Genomic DNA, 13,104 nt, shown 5'->3' with positions numbered 1-13,104 from the left:
CAAAATGTGGCCAAAAGGAACCGTGATATGATCTTAATAATACAATGAAGGAAACACACAGTGGAAACACATGATCTTCATTATGGTGGTTTTATTTTAAAACTTATTTACACGTCTGTTAGAGTGAAAAACAATAGAAAAACAGAGTTCACAGAGACATGGTTATAAACATGTTATTTTCCAACAAAGACAATCCCTTTAAAAGGGTGATGCAGACAGGTTCAGAGCGGCTCTCAACAGATGATTTAACAGTGAGCTGGGCTTCTTTTTTAACCGCTGGCTGTACTTCACCCACTGAGACGCTGGGCCAGCAGGGGGTCAATTTGGTACCGAGGTTAAATTTAAACCCAAAGCTTACAGGGCAGAGATGGCTTTGGCAGCCACTCTCCTCCCCAGCGGCAGAGTCAGGTCGGTGATGGCCAGGACAACTCTCGGTTTTGCCAGAGCGGGCAGCTTCACTAGCTCAGAAACCTGCGAGCACAAAAAGACAAATATGCATTATTTTACAGCTTCAGTGGGTCTGAGGAAATAGTTCAACGGGCACCGTGTTGCTCAAGGCACAAAGAAGTCTGGTCGTTAGTTTGAGGGAAAGTTTTGACCCTTGCTCTGGTTTTCAGGACATGTTAGCTCCTTTGCATGGGCAATTTCTTTGAAAGAAAGAAAAAACCCACCACCGGCAAAATGACTTAACAACCGCCCTTGACCCTTGATTGTCTTATCACTCCTCATCAAAGCACTCAATCCATAAAAATGTGTTTGCAACCAGCAGAACAAACACTACATTTAGGAAGAAATTCCAACCCCTTCCCAATAATGTCTGACGCAACAGCCACTCATCTCCCTCCTTATCTCCACCTGTCTGGCCTCCCCTCCCAGTTTCTTGTCCTCCCAGTTCATAACTCACCATGGTGAAGGGCATGAACTGCAGGATGCTTCCACGACTTCCCTGCTCCAGGCACTCAACACACTCCTCTATGAAACTCTGCACGAACTGGGTGTGAGGTCCCGCCATCTTGGAGCCCACGATGGAGGAAATGAGGAGGAAAAGGTTGGCTGCGGAGGCGAGAACCGGCGGTATTAATTGTCATGGTTGAAGTATTCCCACGTTCATGTTTATGTCATTTTTCCTGAGGTAATTGGCGGTTATTGTTGAGGATTATAACGAGAATCTCCTTCCCTCCAAGGAAAAACCCCCTTTAATTAAATGTTATACAACAGTCATTTTGTCAGAGCAGAACTGGCAAACAAAACTGCCAGTATTGAGCACATTGAAACAGTAGTTAAAAACGTAAATTTGCTGATAAAGCAATTCTTGATTAATTCTATTCAAATACAATTCAATCTCAGAACCTGCTAGCTTTTGTCTCGGAACAATTTAGCCTGGCTAGTGTTTCCAGTGTAGCCAGCGGATATCTGGCTAAAGAATAACCCTGCAAATACTTCCTCTTCTGTGTGCTGGTCATTATTTGCAGTCTGATTAGCATCTTGAGATGCTTTCCGATGACTTTTTTGGCTAATCTCTAGAAACAGATATCTCCATATGAATGCAGATCAATTTAGAAAAGCTAATAAAAAGTCAGAGTCATTAGATGATAGCCAGTGGGGTCAGAGATCGCATTTCGGTGAATGCCTTCCACCTTTTTTGCGCTCCACACGGGCCGGTTACCTGAATGCGACCATAACCCATGGATGTAAGGGAGGCATACAGTCTAGACAGTTGTTGGTTCATTTCTCTGTGCAGCATGCAGACAAAAGGACTGTGTGCGTGGACACAGGCAGAGTGCTCACCCAGGACTCGGTTGAGGGGGTCCCTCATGTTGACAGTGTGGAGCTGGGAGGCAGAGAGGGAACTGCTCATCGATCGGTCTCCTGTCAGATTACATGTGATGTGAGAAACAGAGGATTTGTTGTGTTTTACATTTTTTGCCATTTGAGAAAAACAACAACAACACACAAATAGTATTTCAAAAAGGAAATTCATGTTGTCAGTATTTAGTCGGTGGTTGACAAAATGCAATCTTGACAAAGGTTTGCGCAAGCCTAAAAGGCTTACTTCCATTGAAGTCTTACATAATCTTCGTCTTACATAATTTTCTTTTCCCAAAATAACTTGTTTGACACATTTCAGGTTCTTTTGAAACAGCTGATTTTATTATCCATATATTCAAATCGAAAGTTTATTTCCCTCCACACCAAAATTAAATTTACTAATTCATTCATTAATATAATTTTAAACATCATTAACGACTAAAAAACTGACCTTATTTCAGCCATGTCAATTATTTACACAGCTACAGCTAGCGGTATAAATAGATGAAAATAGATGCATAGATTTAGCTGTCCAGCAACATTTCCTCTATAGGGTGCACAGTTTCTAAATGACTTGTCTTTCCACTTGTCAGTGGAATAAATTGAGTTTCTTTGGCTTTGGAAAAAAGAAAAAAAACCTCTTAGTTTCAGTCTCAGTAACAAGCAAAGTAGGTTTTCCTAAGTCATGCAACAAGCTGATCTCTGATGGCCTTTCTGGGAATTTAATTATGTAATTGATTAATGTAATTAAAAGATAGAATTCAAAAATCAGAATTAAAAGAGTAGTTTGGATCCACAACACCTAAACTGTCCTCAGAATCAGTCTTCTTCCTGGTGTATAGTACTGATTTGTTCGAAGAAAAAACCTTGCAGCAGACAGCGCTCAAGTCAGAACCTGCTTACGGGTAAGATGCTTGACGCGCAATTAATGCTAAGACGGATCTTGTATATAACAACATGATTGCTTATGCTTCTCTGATTCAGTTACAAGCACTTACAAGAAGCGACTTGCCGGTAAGCGGGTCTTAGAAAGTTAGCTTTTGAAACCCATCTGGTATTTGGATAATCCCCAACTCAGAATTATAAGAGAGGAATGACTGAAAGGCCACAGGCTTCAGAATTCAACCATTAAAACCCAGATGTTAACAGACTGACCTGGACTGGAGAGTGCTACAGGCTCATCCTCGTTGGAGCTGAGCAGACGCATCAGTTTAGAGGGTTGAGTGTCATCCAAGGGAAAGAGGCTGTTGTAGTCCTGCAGCCAATAATATGTATATATATTAGACTACATTGTTTTGGAAATTCTTAAACAATAGTTATAGCGATGCTACTTATTTCTACTGTTGCTAACAATTATAAGGAATTAGATCACATCATTCACACACTTCCACATGACAGTTTCTCACACTAAAAATATTATTTTCATGAGTCACACAATACACAATCCTTGTGACACTTTACCTCAATATCTTCTCGCTGCCTTTTGCGCTGACGAGTGGAGAATGGGCCTTTGTGGTGAGAGGAGTAAGAGCTGAGCGCACACCACACACACAGCCTGAGGAGTTACCACGAGAGAAGAGTTGGCACCAGATCCCAAAATGCGTAATTCGCTCAAAATCAAAGTAGGCTTCTCTTACTTGGCCAGCGCCCTTCCGGGTGGGTCGGCGAGGCTGTGCCAGTGGGCGGAGTCCGTGAGCAGGTCGGGCAGTATGGTACCCAGCAGGGTGAGGGTGATCTGCTGGGTGTCCAGGCAGAAGATGCTGTAGAGTAACTCCACCACCCGATTGGCCCACTCCTGTCGAGTCTCCTTCAGCAGCTCCTGGAAAAAGACGCCATGCCAGACTCCAGTTAAAAACTCTCTGCGTGTGCCTTTGATTTTAAAAACATCGTCTTAAAATGGTACCAGGTGAGGTTTGACCACTGGTGGTGTGATGGAGCAATGTTTTGATGAGTGAGTTCCTGTTTTGGATGCACTAATATGTACACAATCATGCAAGCAACCTGATACATATTCTTGCTATTCCATTGACTGAATGTTGCATGTTGCAAGGGCTACAAGCCACACTTCTTGGTGGAAAACACAGCATGTAACCTTAATCGAGTTTGTTCACAATAAATCTCCACAGGGTACCAGTAAATAACCCAGTAAAGAGTATTTGTTCAGTGTCTTGCCCACATATGCAAGAATCCACTCTGAATACAAAAAACAGGAAGCCACAACTAGCCTCTTTTCCTGAGCAGCAGGCTGCTTCTAATACAGCTAAAATAAATTCCAGATCATCCCACATGTGACATGACAGATGGTAAATCCCATCATGACCTCCGTAGACTGGGTGTAACCCAGAGGAATCTAAAAATGTAAATATGGTCCTGAACAGCAAAAATCTAATCTACTAGAATCATTGTGTTGACAAGTGTTGAACCATAATTGGTCAGAAATGGAACAGTCCATCAATACTTGCTGACTGATTCGTCAATAAACAGATAATTATAATTACTTTGATATTCGGTTAATCATTTAGGTAATTTTTTAAGCAAAAACAGCAAACATTCAATTGTTCCAGGTTCTGAAAAATTAGAATTTGCTGCATTTCCTTATCATTATAATAAACCTAGTATCTCTGGGTTTTCGATGGTTGGTTGACATTTGAAGAGATCACCTGATGCTGATTAAACTGTGGTGGGCATTTTCAGCGTTTTTGTGAATAATCAAGAATATAATTGGAAATATAGACAATGTTGCTGCCATTGATCTTCAAGCTATCAGCACCTTTTTTGGTCCTCCTACCTTCACCAAATTGTTGGTGAACCAGAAGACTCCACCCATGTTGAGAAGACTCTCAAAGAGATGCAGCGCCCGGCTGTCCACCCAGCCTTTGCGCAGCACCGTCTGGAACTGCTTGCTAAGGGCCACGTGGATGGGGTCTTTGGCCGGCAGCAGGTTGCGGTAGGGGATGGGCTCCTGACCCTCCATCGGGGGGCGCAGGGTGGCGGCCGTTTGTTGGAAGACATCGGCGCACATGTGCTCCATAATGGAACTCATGATGATCACGCTGGTGAGAGCGTGGGGGAGAGAGGATGTAAGGAACCGGTTGAAATACACGAAGAGTCGTCCACATCTGACCATGGGCAGCTGTGAATGTTGACGTGTGTTTCAGTCGTGTGCGTACCGTTCATTGTAAAACTGCAGAGTGTTCTCTCCATACAGCGGGGTTACAAGCTGCCGGATCATAGTCTGGGGCTTCTCCCTCTCATCCCTCCCCAGCATCCTGACGTGGGCCACCAGCCAAGCCACAGCACAGATTGCCATACTGCACACCTTCCCCTTGATGTTGTCAGTAATCTTCTACACTCAGACAAGGATGACAGCATCAAAAAAAAAAAAGGAAGATGTGGTTAGAGGGTGCGGGGTGGGGGTGGTCAAAGTAGATTGTGTTCTGATTAAAACTGTGTTCTTTCACATTGCGCGATGGAAGAACTTGAATGGAAAAGGGAAAAAATGAGAAGTCGGGTACATCTCTAGAACTCTGGGACGTCACTGCTGTTGCAAGTTCTTAAAACATTGCTATTCGTCAGCTTCCACAGAATACGTAATGCTCACTTGAGCAATGAGTCATCATCTACAAAAGCAGAAAAGGCAAATTTCCTGACATGCAATCGTTAGGGAGGTTACTGGTCCTGCCTGAGTATCATATGAGCAACTGAAACTGAGGACATTTCAGAATAATATTTTCAGGTCACAGGGAGAGAAAGAAAAAAAAAAAACAGAACGAACATTAAAGTTGGACAGACCTGCACTGCCTCCACGGAAAGAACGCCATTCTCCCACGCGTTCAGAACTTCCAAGATGGCTGCTGGAGTACTGAGGCAGATTTCATGCCATTTCACCTGACTGTCACAACAGAGAAACGTCAGAGGAAGTTCCATTTTTAAAGCATTGCTGGGCATTATTAAGAAATCTTCACTACAGAAGAAAAATCGAAATGAAAATGAAAATGAAACACTAAAGTAATCTGTTCAGTCATCACCGTCCTAGATGATCCGTCTAGAATCTCAGCTGGCAAGGTTAAGGTCCTAGTTTCAAAACAGGAATGACACCTGTCTAAAGCAGTGCTTAAGACCTCCATCACACGTTCAGTATTTTAAAATGAAATGTTTATTTCTTTGTTCTTCACTGATTTGAAGTGTGCCTGCTTGGTGCATTCAGGTACTGTTCGCAAGCTCCTACATCCTTGATATGTAGTCAGCACTACAGTTACAAGTAATCTTAGGCACCCACTTCACTTTAAGACAGTATATGAGCATTTAATAAACTGTTTATAAGAGAGTGTCTGCAACTTACACTAGTTTCATCTCTGAGGAGTTGTTCAGCAGGCTGACCAGACTCTCCACTTTGCCAGGCTCTGGTCTGAAGCAGGGGTGGTCTGGGTTCAGGGTCTTGCCCTCCTCTGGCATACATGTCTGCAGCCAAGTTTCAAAGAAGGGTGTCTCTCCTGAAGGGCTGGGGTCTGACAGGATCACCTGGAAAGGAGAAACAGGGGCAGCCATGTACTGTGTGAATCAATTAAGGTTTAATCTACCAAAATGACAAACATCTAATCGCTCTACCAGCGGAGATGCTGCAGAGAATGTTGGGTCTCTACTGCGCAGCGCTCTCGGGACATCTTGTGGCCTTACGCTAAAAGAGCAGGCCGATCTGCCCTGCAATCCACTCAGGATACTACACCCTTGAACGTCATTATACCTTTTTCTGACGAGCTTGAATTGCCATGAACTGACCTCAGAGCCGTACGTCTGCACCACATGGCAGAGCATGAGGAAAGAGATGTCGAAGAGCAGGGCCCGTACTGACGCAGACTTGGCTGAGGGACAGGAGGGAAAAATCCTCAACGTTAGTATTTCACTTAATGTCAATTTAATGTCAGAAAGAAATTCCCACATTGGAACATGCCACTCTTGTATTTGAACTCACATCCTTCGCCGCTGATGTGCTTGGGAAACTCATTGAGCCTAGAAAAAAAAACAGAACAGCACATTCAAAGATATGAGACATGAAAAATTCACTTCCTAGACTGACTGGAGTTTCCGACTGGGTAAACACAGCAACATTAACAACCTGCCACCCTTTAAAATATGCTTGTAAATTAACATGCAAGTCATCATATGAGTCATGATTTTGGTGACTGGGGGGACCATTTGTCTTAACTTGCAACTCTATTTTGTACTTGCTCACTTAATGAACTTCCGGGCAAAGGATTTGAGTTTCCCAGTGGCTGCTGCTGCTGCCAAGAGCAGATCCAGGCTCTTTCCGGACAACATGTGTCCCAGGACCCCCAGAAGGCCCTCGGGGGACTTGGAGTGGTCCGCATCTACAGTCTAATGAACGAGAAAGAGAGTTATGTTAATTTGTTCTTTTTACAAAAGTCTATTTGTTACAGTGCTGTGATCTTTGAGAACCACTTTTAACATTATGCTTTAAGTATTTCTTAGCATGTCTTAGAATTTGGGAAACCATTCTGAACACTACTTAGTACCGACCAGACCATTAATCACCAGCACTACATCAGACTGTCATTAACAGAGAACGTCCTGTACAGTTTCGATCAGTTTATGGTGCTCTACCTTGAGAATATTAGTGACAGTGGGCTCTGCTCTCAGGATGAGACCTGGGTTAGGCTGGATATTAGCATTTTCAGCTGTCTTTAGCCTCGGGGCGAACTCCCTGTCCTCGGTCCTGAATCAAATTTGCAAGAGGAGAGGGACGGGAAGGAAGGGGCAGAGGAGAGACAGGAGATGGGGCGGAGGGGTGGGGGGGATATGGTGTACTGTGTGAATATGGTGAACAAAAATCCACTCATGATCATATTAAGAGTTCAGAAAATAAAGAAGACGGAAAACAGGTGTCATGTGTTCATGGTGAGATTGGAGCCCGTACCGTTTTGAAGTGAGGCAGGTTGTGTTTGAATCGGACAGCAGACCGAGCTTATTGCACTCCTGCAGGAGCATACCGAGGCAATCACAGCTGCGTGAAGAAGCGCAAGAAAATGATTAGGGTCATGGTGTTGGCTTACCAAGCATTTAGCTGGATTTTCTATGTAGAATGACTTGAAGTGGGATTCCAGGGTGGTTGTAGTAAGATTTCAGAGCACTTACTTGCATCTCTGATCTGCTTTGTCCAGTAGCGGTGTGAGCTTGAGTAAGTACTGAAATGCAACATTCACATCCTCCATGAAGTCCTGGAAAATACATTTTCCATGTTTACAGGTGACAGTGAAGGTCCATCACAATACATTTCAAACACTGATTGCTTCTAAAGACCATGGCTGCTTTGCAATAGTGAAAGCTCATGACTGTTTCAATGAGTTAATTTGTTAGGAAGCTGTTTTACCTGTCCTTTGTCACCCTGAGGATACTTCTTTAGTCGGAGCAGAACTTGAGGGATCTAGCAGAAAGAAACAAGAACCTCTTTAAGTGTGGTTGAGCTGTATGTGCATAGATGTGACAACTGTTTGTCACGGGTGGCTGTAGCTCAAAGAATCCCACAGCGAATGTAAATCATTTAGCCTTATTTCAACTGATTTACTGAATTGAATTTGGCATGCAACAATAGACAAAAGTCCATCAAGGCAAAAGATGAGATAAGCCTTCTCTCTCCAGGAGTGAAATTTAGTTGTTGCCGCAGCATAAGGACAGAAAAATAAATATTGAAAAAGGTTTGTAAAACTAAAATGAAAATGTTCAAACTTTGCTCAACATCCTCACTAACTTTGACATTAATTTAAACTCAAAAGGACAACAAACATTCAAGGGAAAAAAAAAGAAAGAAAGAAAAGAGGGAGCAGTCCTCATCTTTGAAATGGATCTTACTTTGAGGAAGGTGAAGGCCGTCCATTTGAGCTCCTCTGTGCCCTCTGGTGACTCAATGAGGCCAGTGAAGCAGGCCTTCCAGATCTCCAGGACAAAAAGAGGAGCCGGGATCCGCTGTGGAGGACAAACAATTTGAGAAGACTGCTGCTAAAAAAAAAAAATTATTTAATTTAATTCATAGAGCAGCAGTTCCAGTTCTTTATGTAGTTATTTTGAAAGCTTCTATGATTCTTTATGCCGCTCTTGTGTCTGACTTCCTGCTGTGTGCAGCTTGAAGCAGCTTCTGGGATGTGTCTATAACATGCTGCGGTGCTTCTTGTAGAATCATAAGCATTGTCTATAATGTCTGCAATCAGTTACAGCAGGCGTGCCTGGTGGATATCTGTGCCTTATGCCTGGCCATGTAACAGGGAAACATTTGCAAGTTCAACAAGTAAAGTTAAACTTTATTCAAAGTTGCTTCAGTGATTTCCAACACTAATGCATAATCTTTATCTTCCAGCAGGCGACTTAGCTTAAAGCGGATTTAAAATTACATTTCTCTGCAATGAAATGTTCACCTGCATTCTCTTGATCATCATCAGCTGCTCCACTAGTGGCTGTGTCTCCCCTGTCAGATTCATGGTCCCTTCCAGCATGATGAAGGCGTGGACTGAAGGGAAGGAGGCATGGAGCAGAGGGTCACACTGTACAGACAGCATCAGGGGGATACTGAGGAAAGAGTGAACAGTTAGCACAATGAAGATTAATTGTGATGATCTTGAAATCAGAACATTGCCACATCGAGGTTAAGCAGCATCATGCCAAAGTTTCATAGCTCTGTGCATTCAATCTTTAAGAATGAGGTAGGAATCGTCACCCTTTTACTAGCGACAAGCTCTCCTCTAACTTAGTTCTCAGTGTCTGGTTAGGTACACTGCCGAGGCCATCCGTCACTTTCAGCATTGACTGCTCCACATTGCTCCAGGAACCTGCGGAGGAATAGCAGCAGAAACACTGTAAGATGTCTGGCCCATAACAATCATGCACCATGATGCATCATGGAGTTTTTCAGACAATCACTGGTAACTCAACTGTCACTTTAGGTTTACAGATTGTGTTCATGTAGGTTTGGAAGGGCAGGACCACCATCATTTTAGCAGCATAAATAACGTTTGTGCCCTTATGCACAATCTTACGTAAATGCATGCACACACAGAACTGTAACACCTTGTTCCTCCAGCCGTGCGATGTGGACCAGGGCTCTGTTCTTGGTGCTGTTCATCAGAGTGTGAAGCCTCTCCTGGCAAGCTCTCAGACTGCCCTCTGTGCTGGCTGACGGGCCCAGTTCTCTAAGCCTCTCACAGTACCAGGCACAGCCCTGCAGCAGCCACACTACCACTCCCAGCAGAGCCCGGCACAGCCCAATGCACTCTTCTGCTTTCCCGTGACAGCTTTACAGTCAGAGATGAGAAGCCGTGAGTCAGAGATAGTTTAAACGAGATAAACATATACGTTTTTCCAAAAAACAAATTCACATTTTATTTAGAAATCAATTGTGTAGGCAAGCAGTAAAAAAAAAAAACCAAAAAAAAAAAACCATTGGGCTGGCATAAAAAAGATGGCATGCCCAAAGATCCTGGGCTGCTCATTGCAAGTTAGTTAGTGAAGCTGATGGTTGTTATTCGAATGCAATAAGAAAAATGTGATTGTGGTTAACTTGTGAAACATGGCTGATCTTGGTATTATATGATCTCTTTTTCTTGCACTGGCAAAAGCCTTGGCAGCAACATTGTGGATGAACTGCAGGTTAGAATAAGAGGAATAATGACGATAAAAAACAATTTCTTAGCTTCATGAAACATAATTTACATATTCCGTTTAACATGTTTTTAATGGTTAATGTGCAATCAGCAAACACAGCTTTTTGCCCCAATTCATTGCAGATGATATTCTGACTGTAATGGTTGACTAAAAGATATATATTAATTTACCATTACAAAAATAGAAATATGCCTAGTAATAAATTATAGAGAGTTACAAATATCCTTACTCCTTAATTTATTTTAACATTATATTGTATTCTTAACATTATCATTCATGCTGCTATGTGTTTGACTTGTTAGGGTGGAAAAATATATAATACTGGTGGAGAAGGACAATACTGTCATGGATAATTTTGCATACCTGAGGCGATGGCAAAACATGTCCATTATCTCCAACAGTGATTGGACACACAGCTCCCGCGAAAAATCATCAAACTGTCAGAAAAGAGACATATCGATGAAAACCTCTTATATTTTAAAGTAAAATGAGTGATGCCATTATTTCATCAAGCATTAATTACCTTGCTGATGGCTGTAAGCACACTGGAATAAGACACCATCTATGGAAAGAGATGAAAACGTTCACAACTTGCTAATTAGCATTAATACAGTTTGACACACCGCTCAGATACACACAATTTTTCATGAACACTGCTTTTTCTCTCACCTGGGAACTTATAGCATATTTGAGGTAAGACAAAATAAGGGGATTAGGAGAGGGACCAATCATCGCCTGCTCCATCAGTGCCTCTGGAAAACACAAACAGCAATTAAAGCCACAATAGAAATTACGATAAAATAACTAGTGCAAAATCAAATAATCAGCATGATGATTGGAGAACTTCACTATCTCTCCTCTAACCTGCAAGGTTAAGGTAGTCCCATGTTGCTCCCTTTGGAAAGTTTTTCTTGATGTTAATGGCCCACCGGTAGTCACTCCAACGTTCCTTCCATGCCTGCAGAATGGCTTGCTTCAGATTGACCACCTTCATCCTGGTAGCAACGATCACACACTTGTAAAAATAACAACGATTTCCAAGACACAGCCACTAAAGCTATTCCGTGGTAGGGTACCACTCAGTCTAGCTTACTTTAGCATCGTTATTCATTATTTGCCTGGCTGACGTTAGCCGTTAGCTGCCGATGCCATTGATTAACTAGTAAATTGAGGTTACGTTATCTTGCTGGGTGCAAAAACACAGGAATAGCACACAAATGAGGCAAAACCGAGCCACACTACCTATCTACTGAAGTTGATGCTTACCTGACTTTTTCAGGTTTTCAAAACGTAAAATATATTTGTTTGTAGCTCCTCCGCTTCATAATACAAAGGACGCCATTTTTGCTGTTAAAGACATAAGCGTTCATTGGTTACTCTCGTGACGTCTCAGTATTCTTTCCGCGGATTGGTTAAAACGGGGCTAACTGCTCAACTCAACGACGAGATTGCTTACCAGCGTCGCAAGATGTCGCACTTTTCAAGTTTAAGAGAGACTACCCAGTGCTGCGTGTAAATCGAGTAAAAGGTTAGCAAAAACGTAACTCTGCGTTAAAACCAGTGGCTGAAAACAAGACACCAAGCTTCCCAGCTGGAGAAATACTTATATATTACTTATTGTGAGTCTAACACTTCTCGAAGTCCGTGTATCATTCGGTCACTCAATTTGGAAAACATTTCGGTTTTTGTAGGCTAAAAAAGGGAAATGGCTCTGTTTTAAAGTTTTGAAATTGATTTGATATACAAGAAAACAAGTCTTATTTGTTTTGTCCTTATCTGTTATCTTGTTTTGTACTGAGCTGTAGGAAAAGTACCATTAATCGGACATGATAGCCATGTTCATTAGTGAAGAAAGACGGACAGTAGCATACATAACATACCATAAACAGCGTTTCCTCCTGCCTGCATTAAACCCCACCGCTGAAGGCCTTTCTCGTCCTCACCGATGTGCTTTTTAGGCACCAATCCTGTGATACACTGTAAAAGTATAAAAGAAGACTGTCTAACTAATGTATGCCTTGGTGAGATGTCTTTCCAAAACGTTACCTATCAACTTTTGAATCAGTTCTGAGTCCCACATCACCACCAAAACCCCAGTACTGGTCAATAAGGCAGCGATAGAATCACATATAGATCCACACCAGAAGGGATTAGGTCAATTGCACACGGTAGTAGAAAATCTCCTCCCCCTCAAAAAAATCTAATCCTATGTAACTTTTTTAATTATTGTAACTTTTCTAAATCTAATTATCATTACAATGCTTGGCTTGCTGTATAAACCTTGGGCATACCTGGCCTAATAATGCCCATATGATTAATATGCAGGCTACAGCAGTCTGTCAGCACAGGTGAACCACATAATAAAGGTTACTGTCTATCAGAAAAACGATTAAAATAACAGAAAGTGTTTCACTTTTTCCCTCTGCAAGGTCCGCAAGGTGCATGCAGTGGTCACTTTCAGCACATACCTACAGTGAAGGTAAGTCAGAAATCTACAAATCTGAAAAACATTCAAGAACAGTAGTCATAAAAAAGTCTTATATCAAGTTTTACTGTTAGATACTGATAATGATGAGTTATTTCAAAATTTATATAAAGTGGTTTCTTTTTCATTTTGACCAATTA

The 13,104-nt window shown here is 42.1% G+C and overlaps 1 protein-coding gene across 2 annotated transcripts; it reads right to left on the bottom strand.

The window, feature by feature from the left end:
- Positions 1 to 76: 76 nt before the first annotated feature.
- Positions 77 to 11,844, bottom strand: med24 (mediator complex subunit 24). Of its 2 annotated transcripts, none has more exons than XM_041962573.1 (26): positions 11,746 to 11,844; positions 11,344 to 11,474; positions 11,149 to 11,231; positions 11,003 to 11,041; positions 10,843 to 10,916; positions 9,886 to 10,109; positions 9,536 to 9,647; positions 9,237 to 9,387; positions 8,677 to 8,790; positions 8,198 to 8,251; positions 7,963 to 8,045; positions 7,745 to 7,831; positions 7,432 to 7,543; positions 7,043 to 7,185; positions 6,782 to 6,819; positions 6,589 to 6,671; positions 6,152 to 6,330; positions 5,602 to 5,701; positions 4,980 to 5,155; positions 4,598 to 4,862; positions 3,447 to 3,628; positions 3,271 to 3,364; positions 2,965 to 3,064; positions 1,789 to 1,869; positions 905 to 1,053; positions 77 to 471 (listed from the first exon to the last, which is right to left on the bottom strand). In XM_041962573.1, exons 2-26 carry the CDS (start codon positions 11,471 to 11,473, stop codon positions 355 to 357), a joined length of 2,970 nt encoding a protein of 989 aa, XP_041818507.1. In that variant the 5' UTR covers position 11,474; positions 11,746 to 11,844; the 3' UTR covers positions 77 to 354. The 2 variants fall into 2 exon arrangements, with proteins under 2 accessions (XP_041818507.1, XP_041818508.1); XM_041962574.1 differs by having other exon boundaries at positions 7,432 to 7,531.
- Between the last annotated feature and the right edge of the window lie 1,260 nt (positions 11,845 to 13,104).

The sequence above is a fragment of the Chelmon rostratus genome, chromosome 21 (assembly GCF_017976325.1).
Source record: "Chelmon rostratus isolate fCheRos1 chromosome 21, fCheRos1.pri, whole genome shotgun sequence".
NCBI lineage: Eukaryota > Metazoa > Chordata > Actinopteri > Chaetodontiformes > Chaetodontidae > Chelmon > Chelmon rostratus.
The sequence above is the reverse complement of the archived record's forward strand: the minus strand, read 5'-3'. Positions and strand labels throughout refer to the sequence as shown.

What these genes read in the sequence shown, in the direction of transcription:
- med24 (XM_041962573.1), bottom strand. Translation starts at nt 11,473, where the DNA reads ATGAAGGTGGTCAATCTGAAGCAAGCCATTCTGCAGGCATGGAAGGAA. An exon ending in TGATGATCAAGAGAATGCAG is followed by an intron (nt 8,791 to 9,236) that starts GTGAACATTTCA and finishes TGTCCTCCACAG; the next exon opens with CGGATCCCGGCTCCTCTTTT. An exon ending in TCACCAACAATTTGGTGAAG is followed by an intron (nt 3,629 to 4,597) that starts GTAGGAGGACCA and finishes GTCTTTTTCCAG; the next exon opens with GAGCTGCTGAAGGAGACTCG.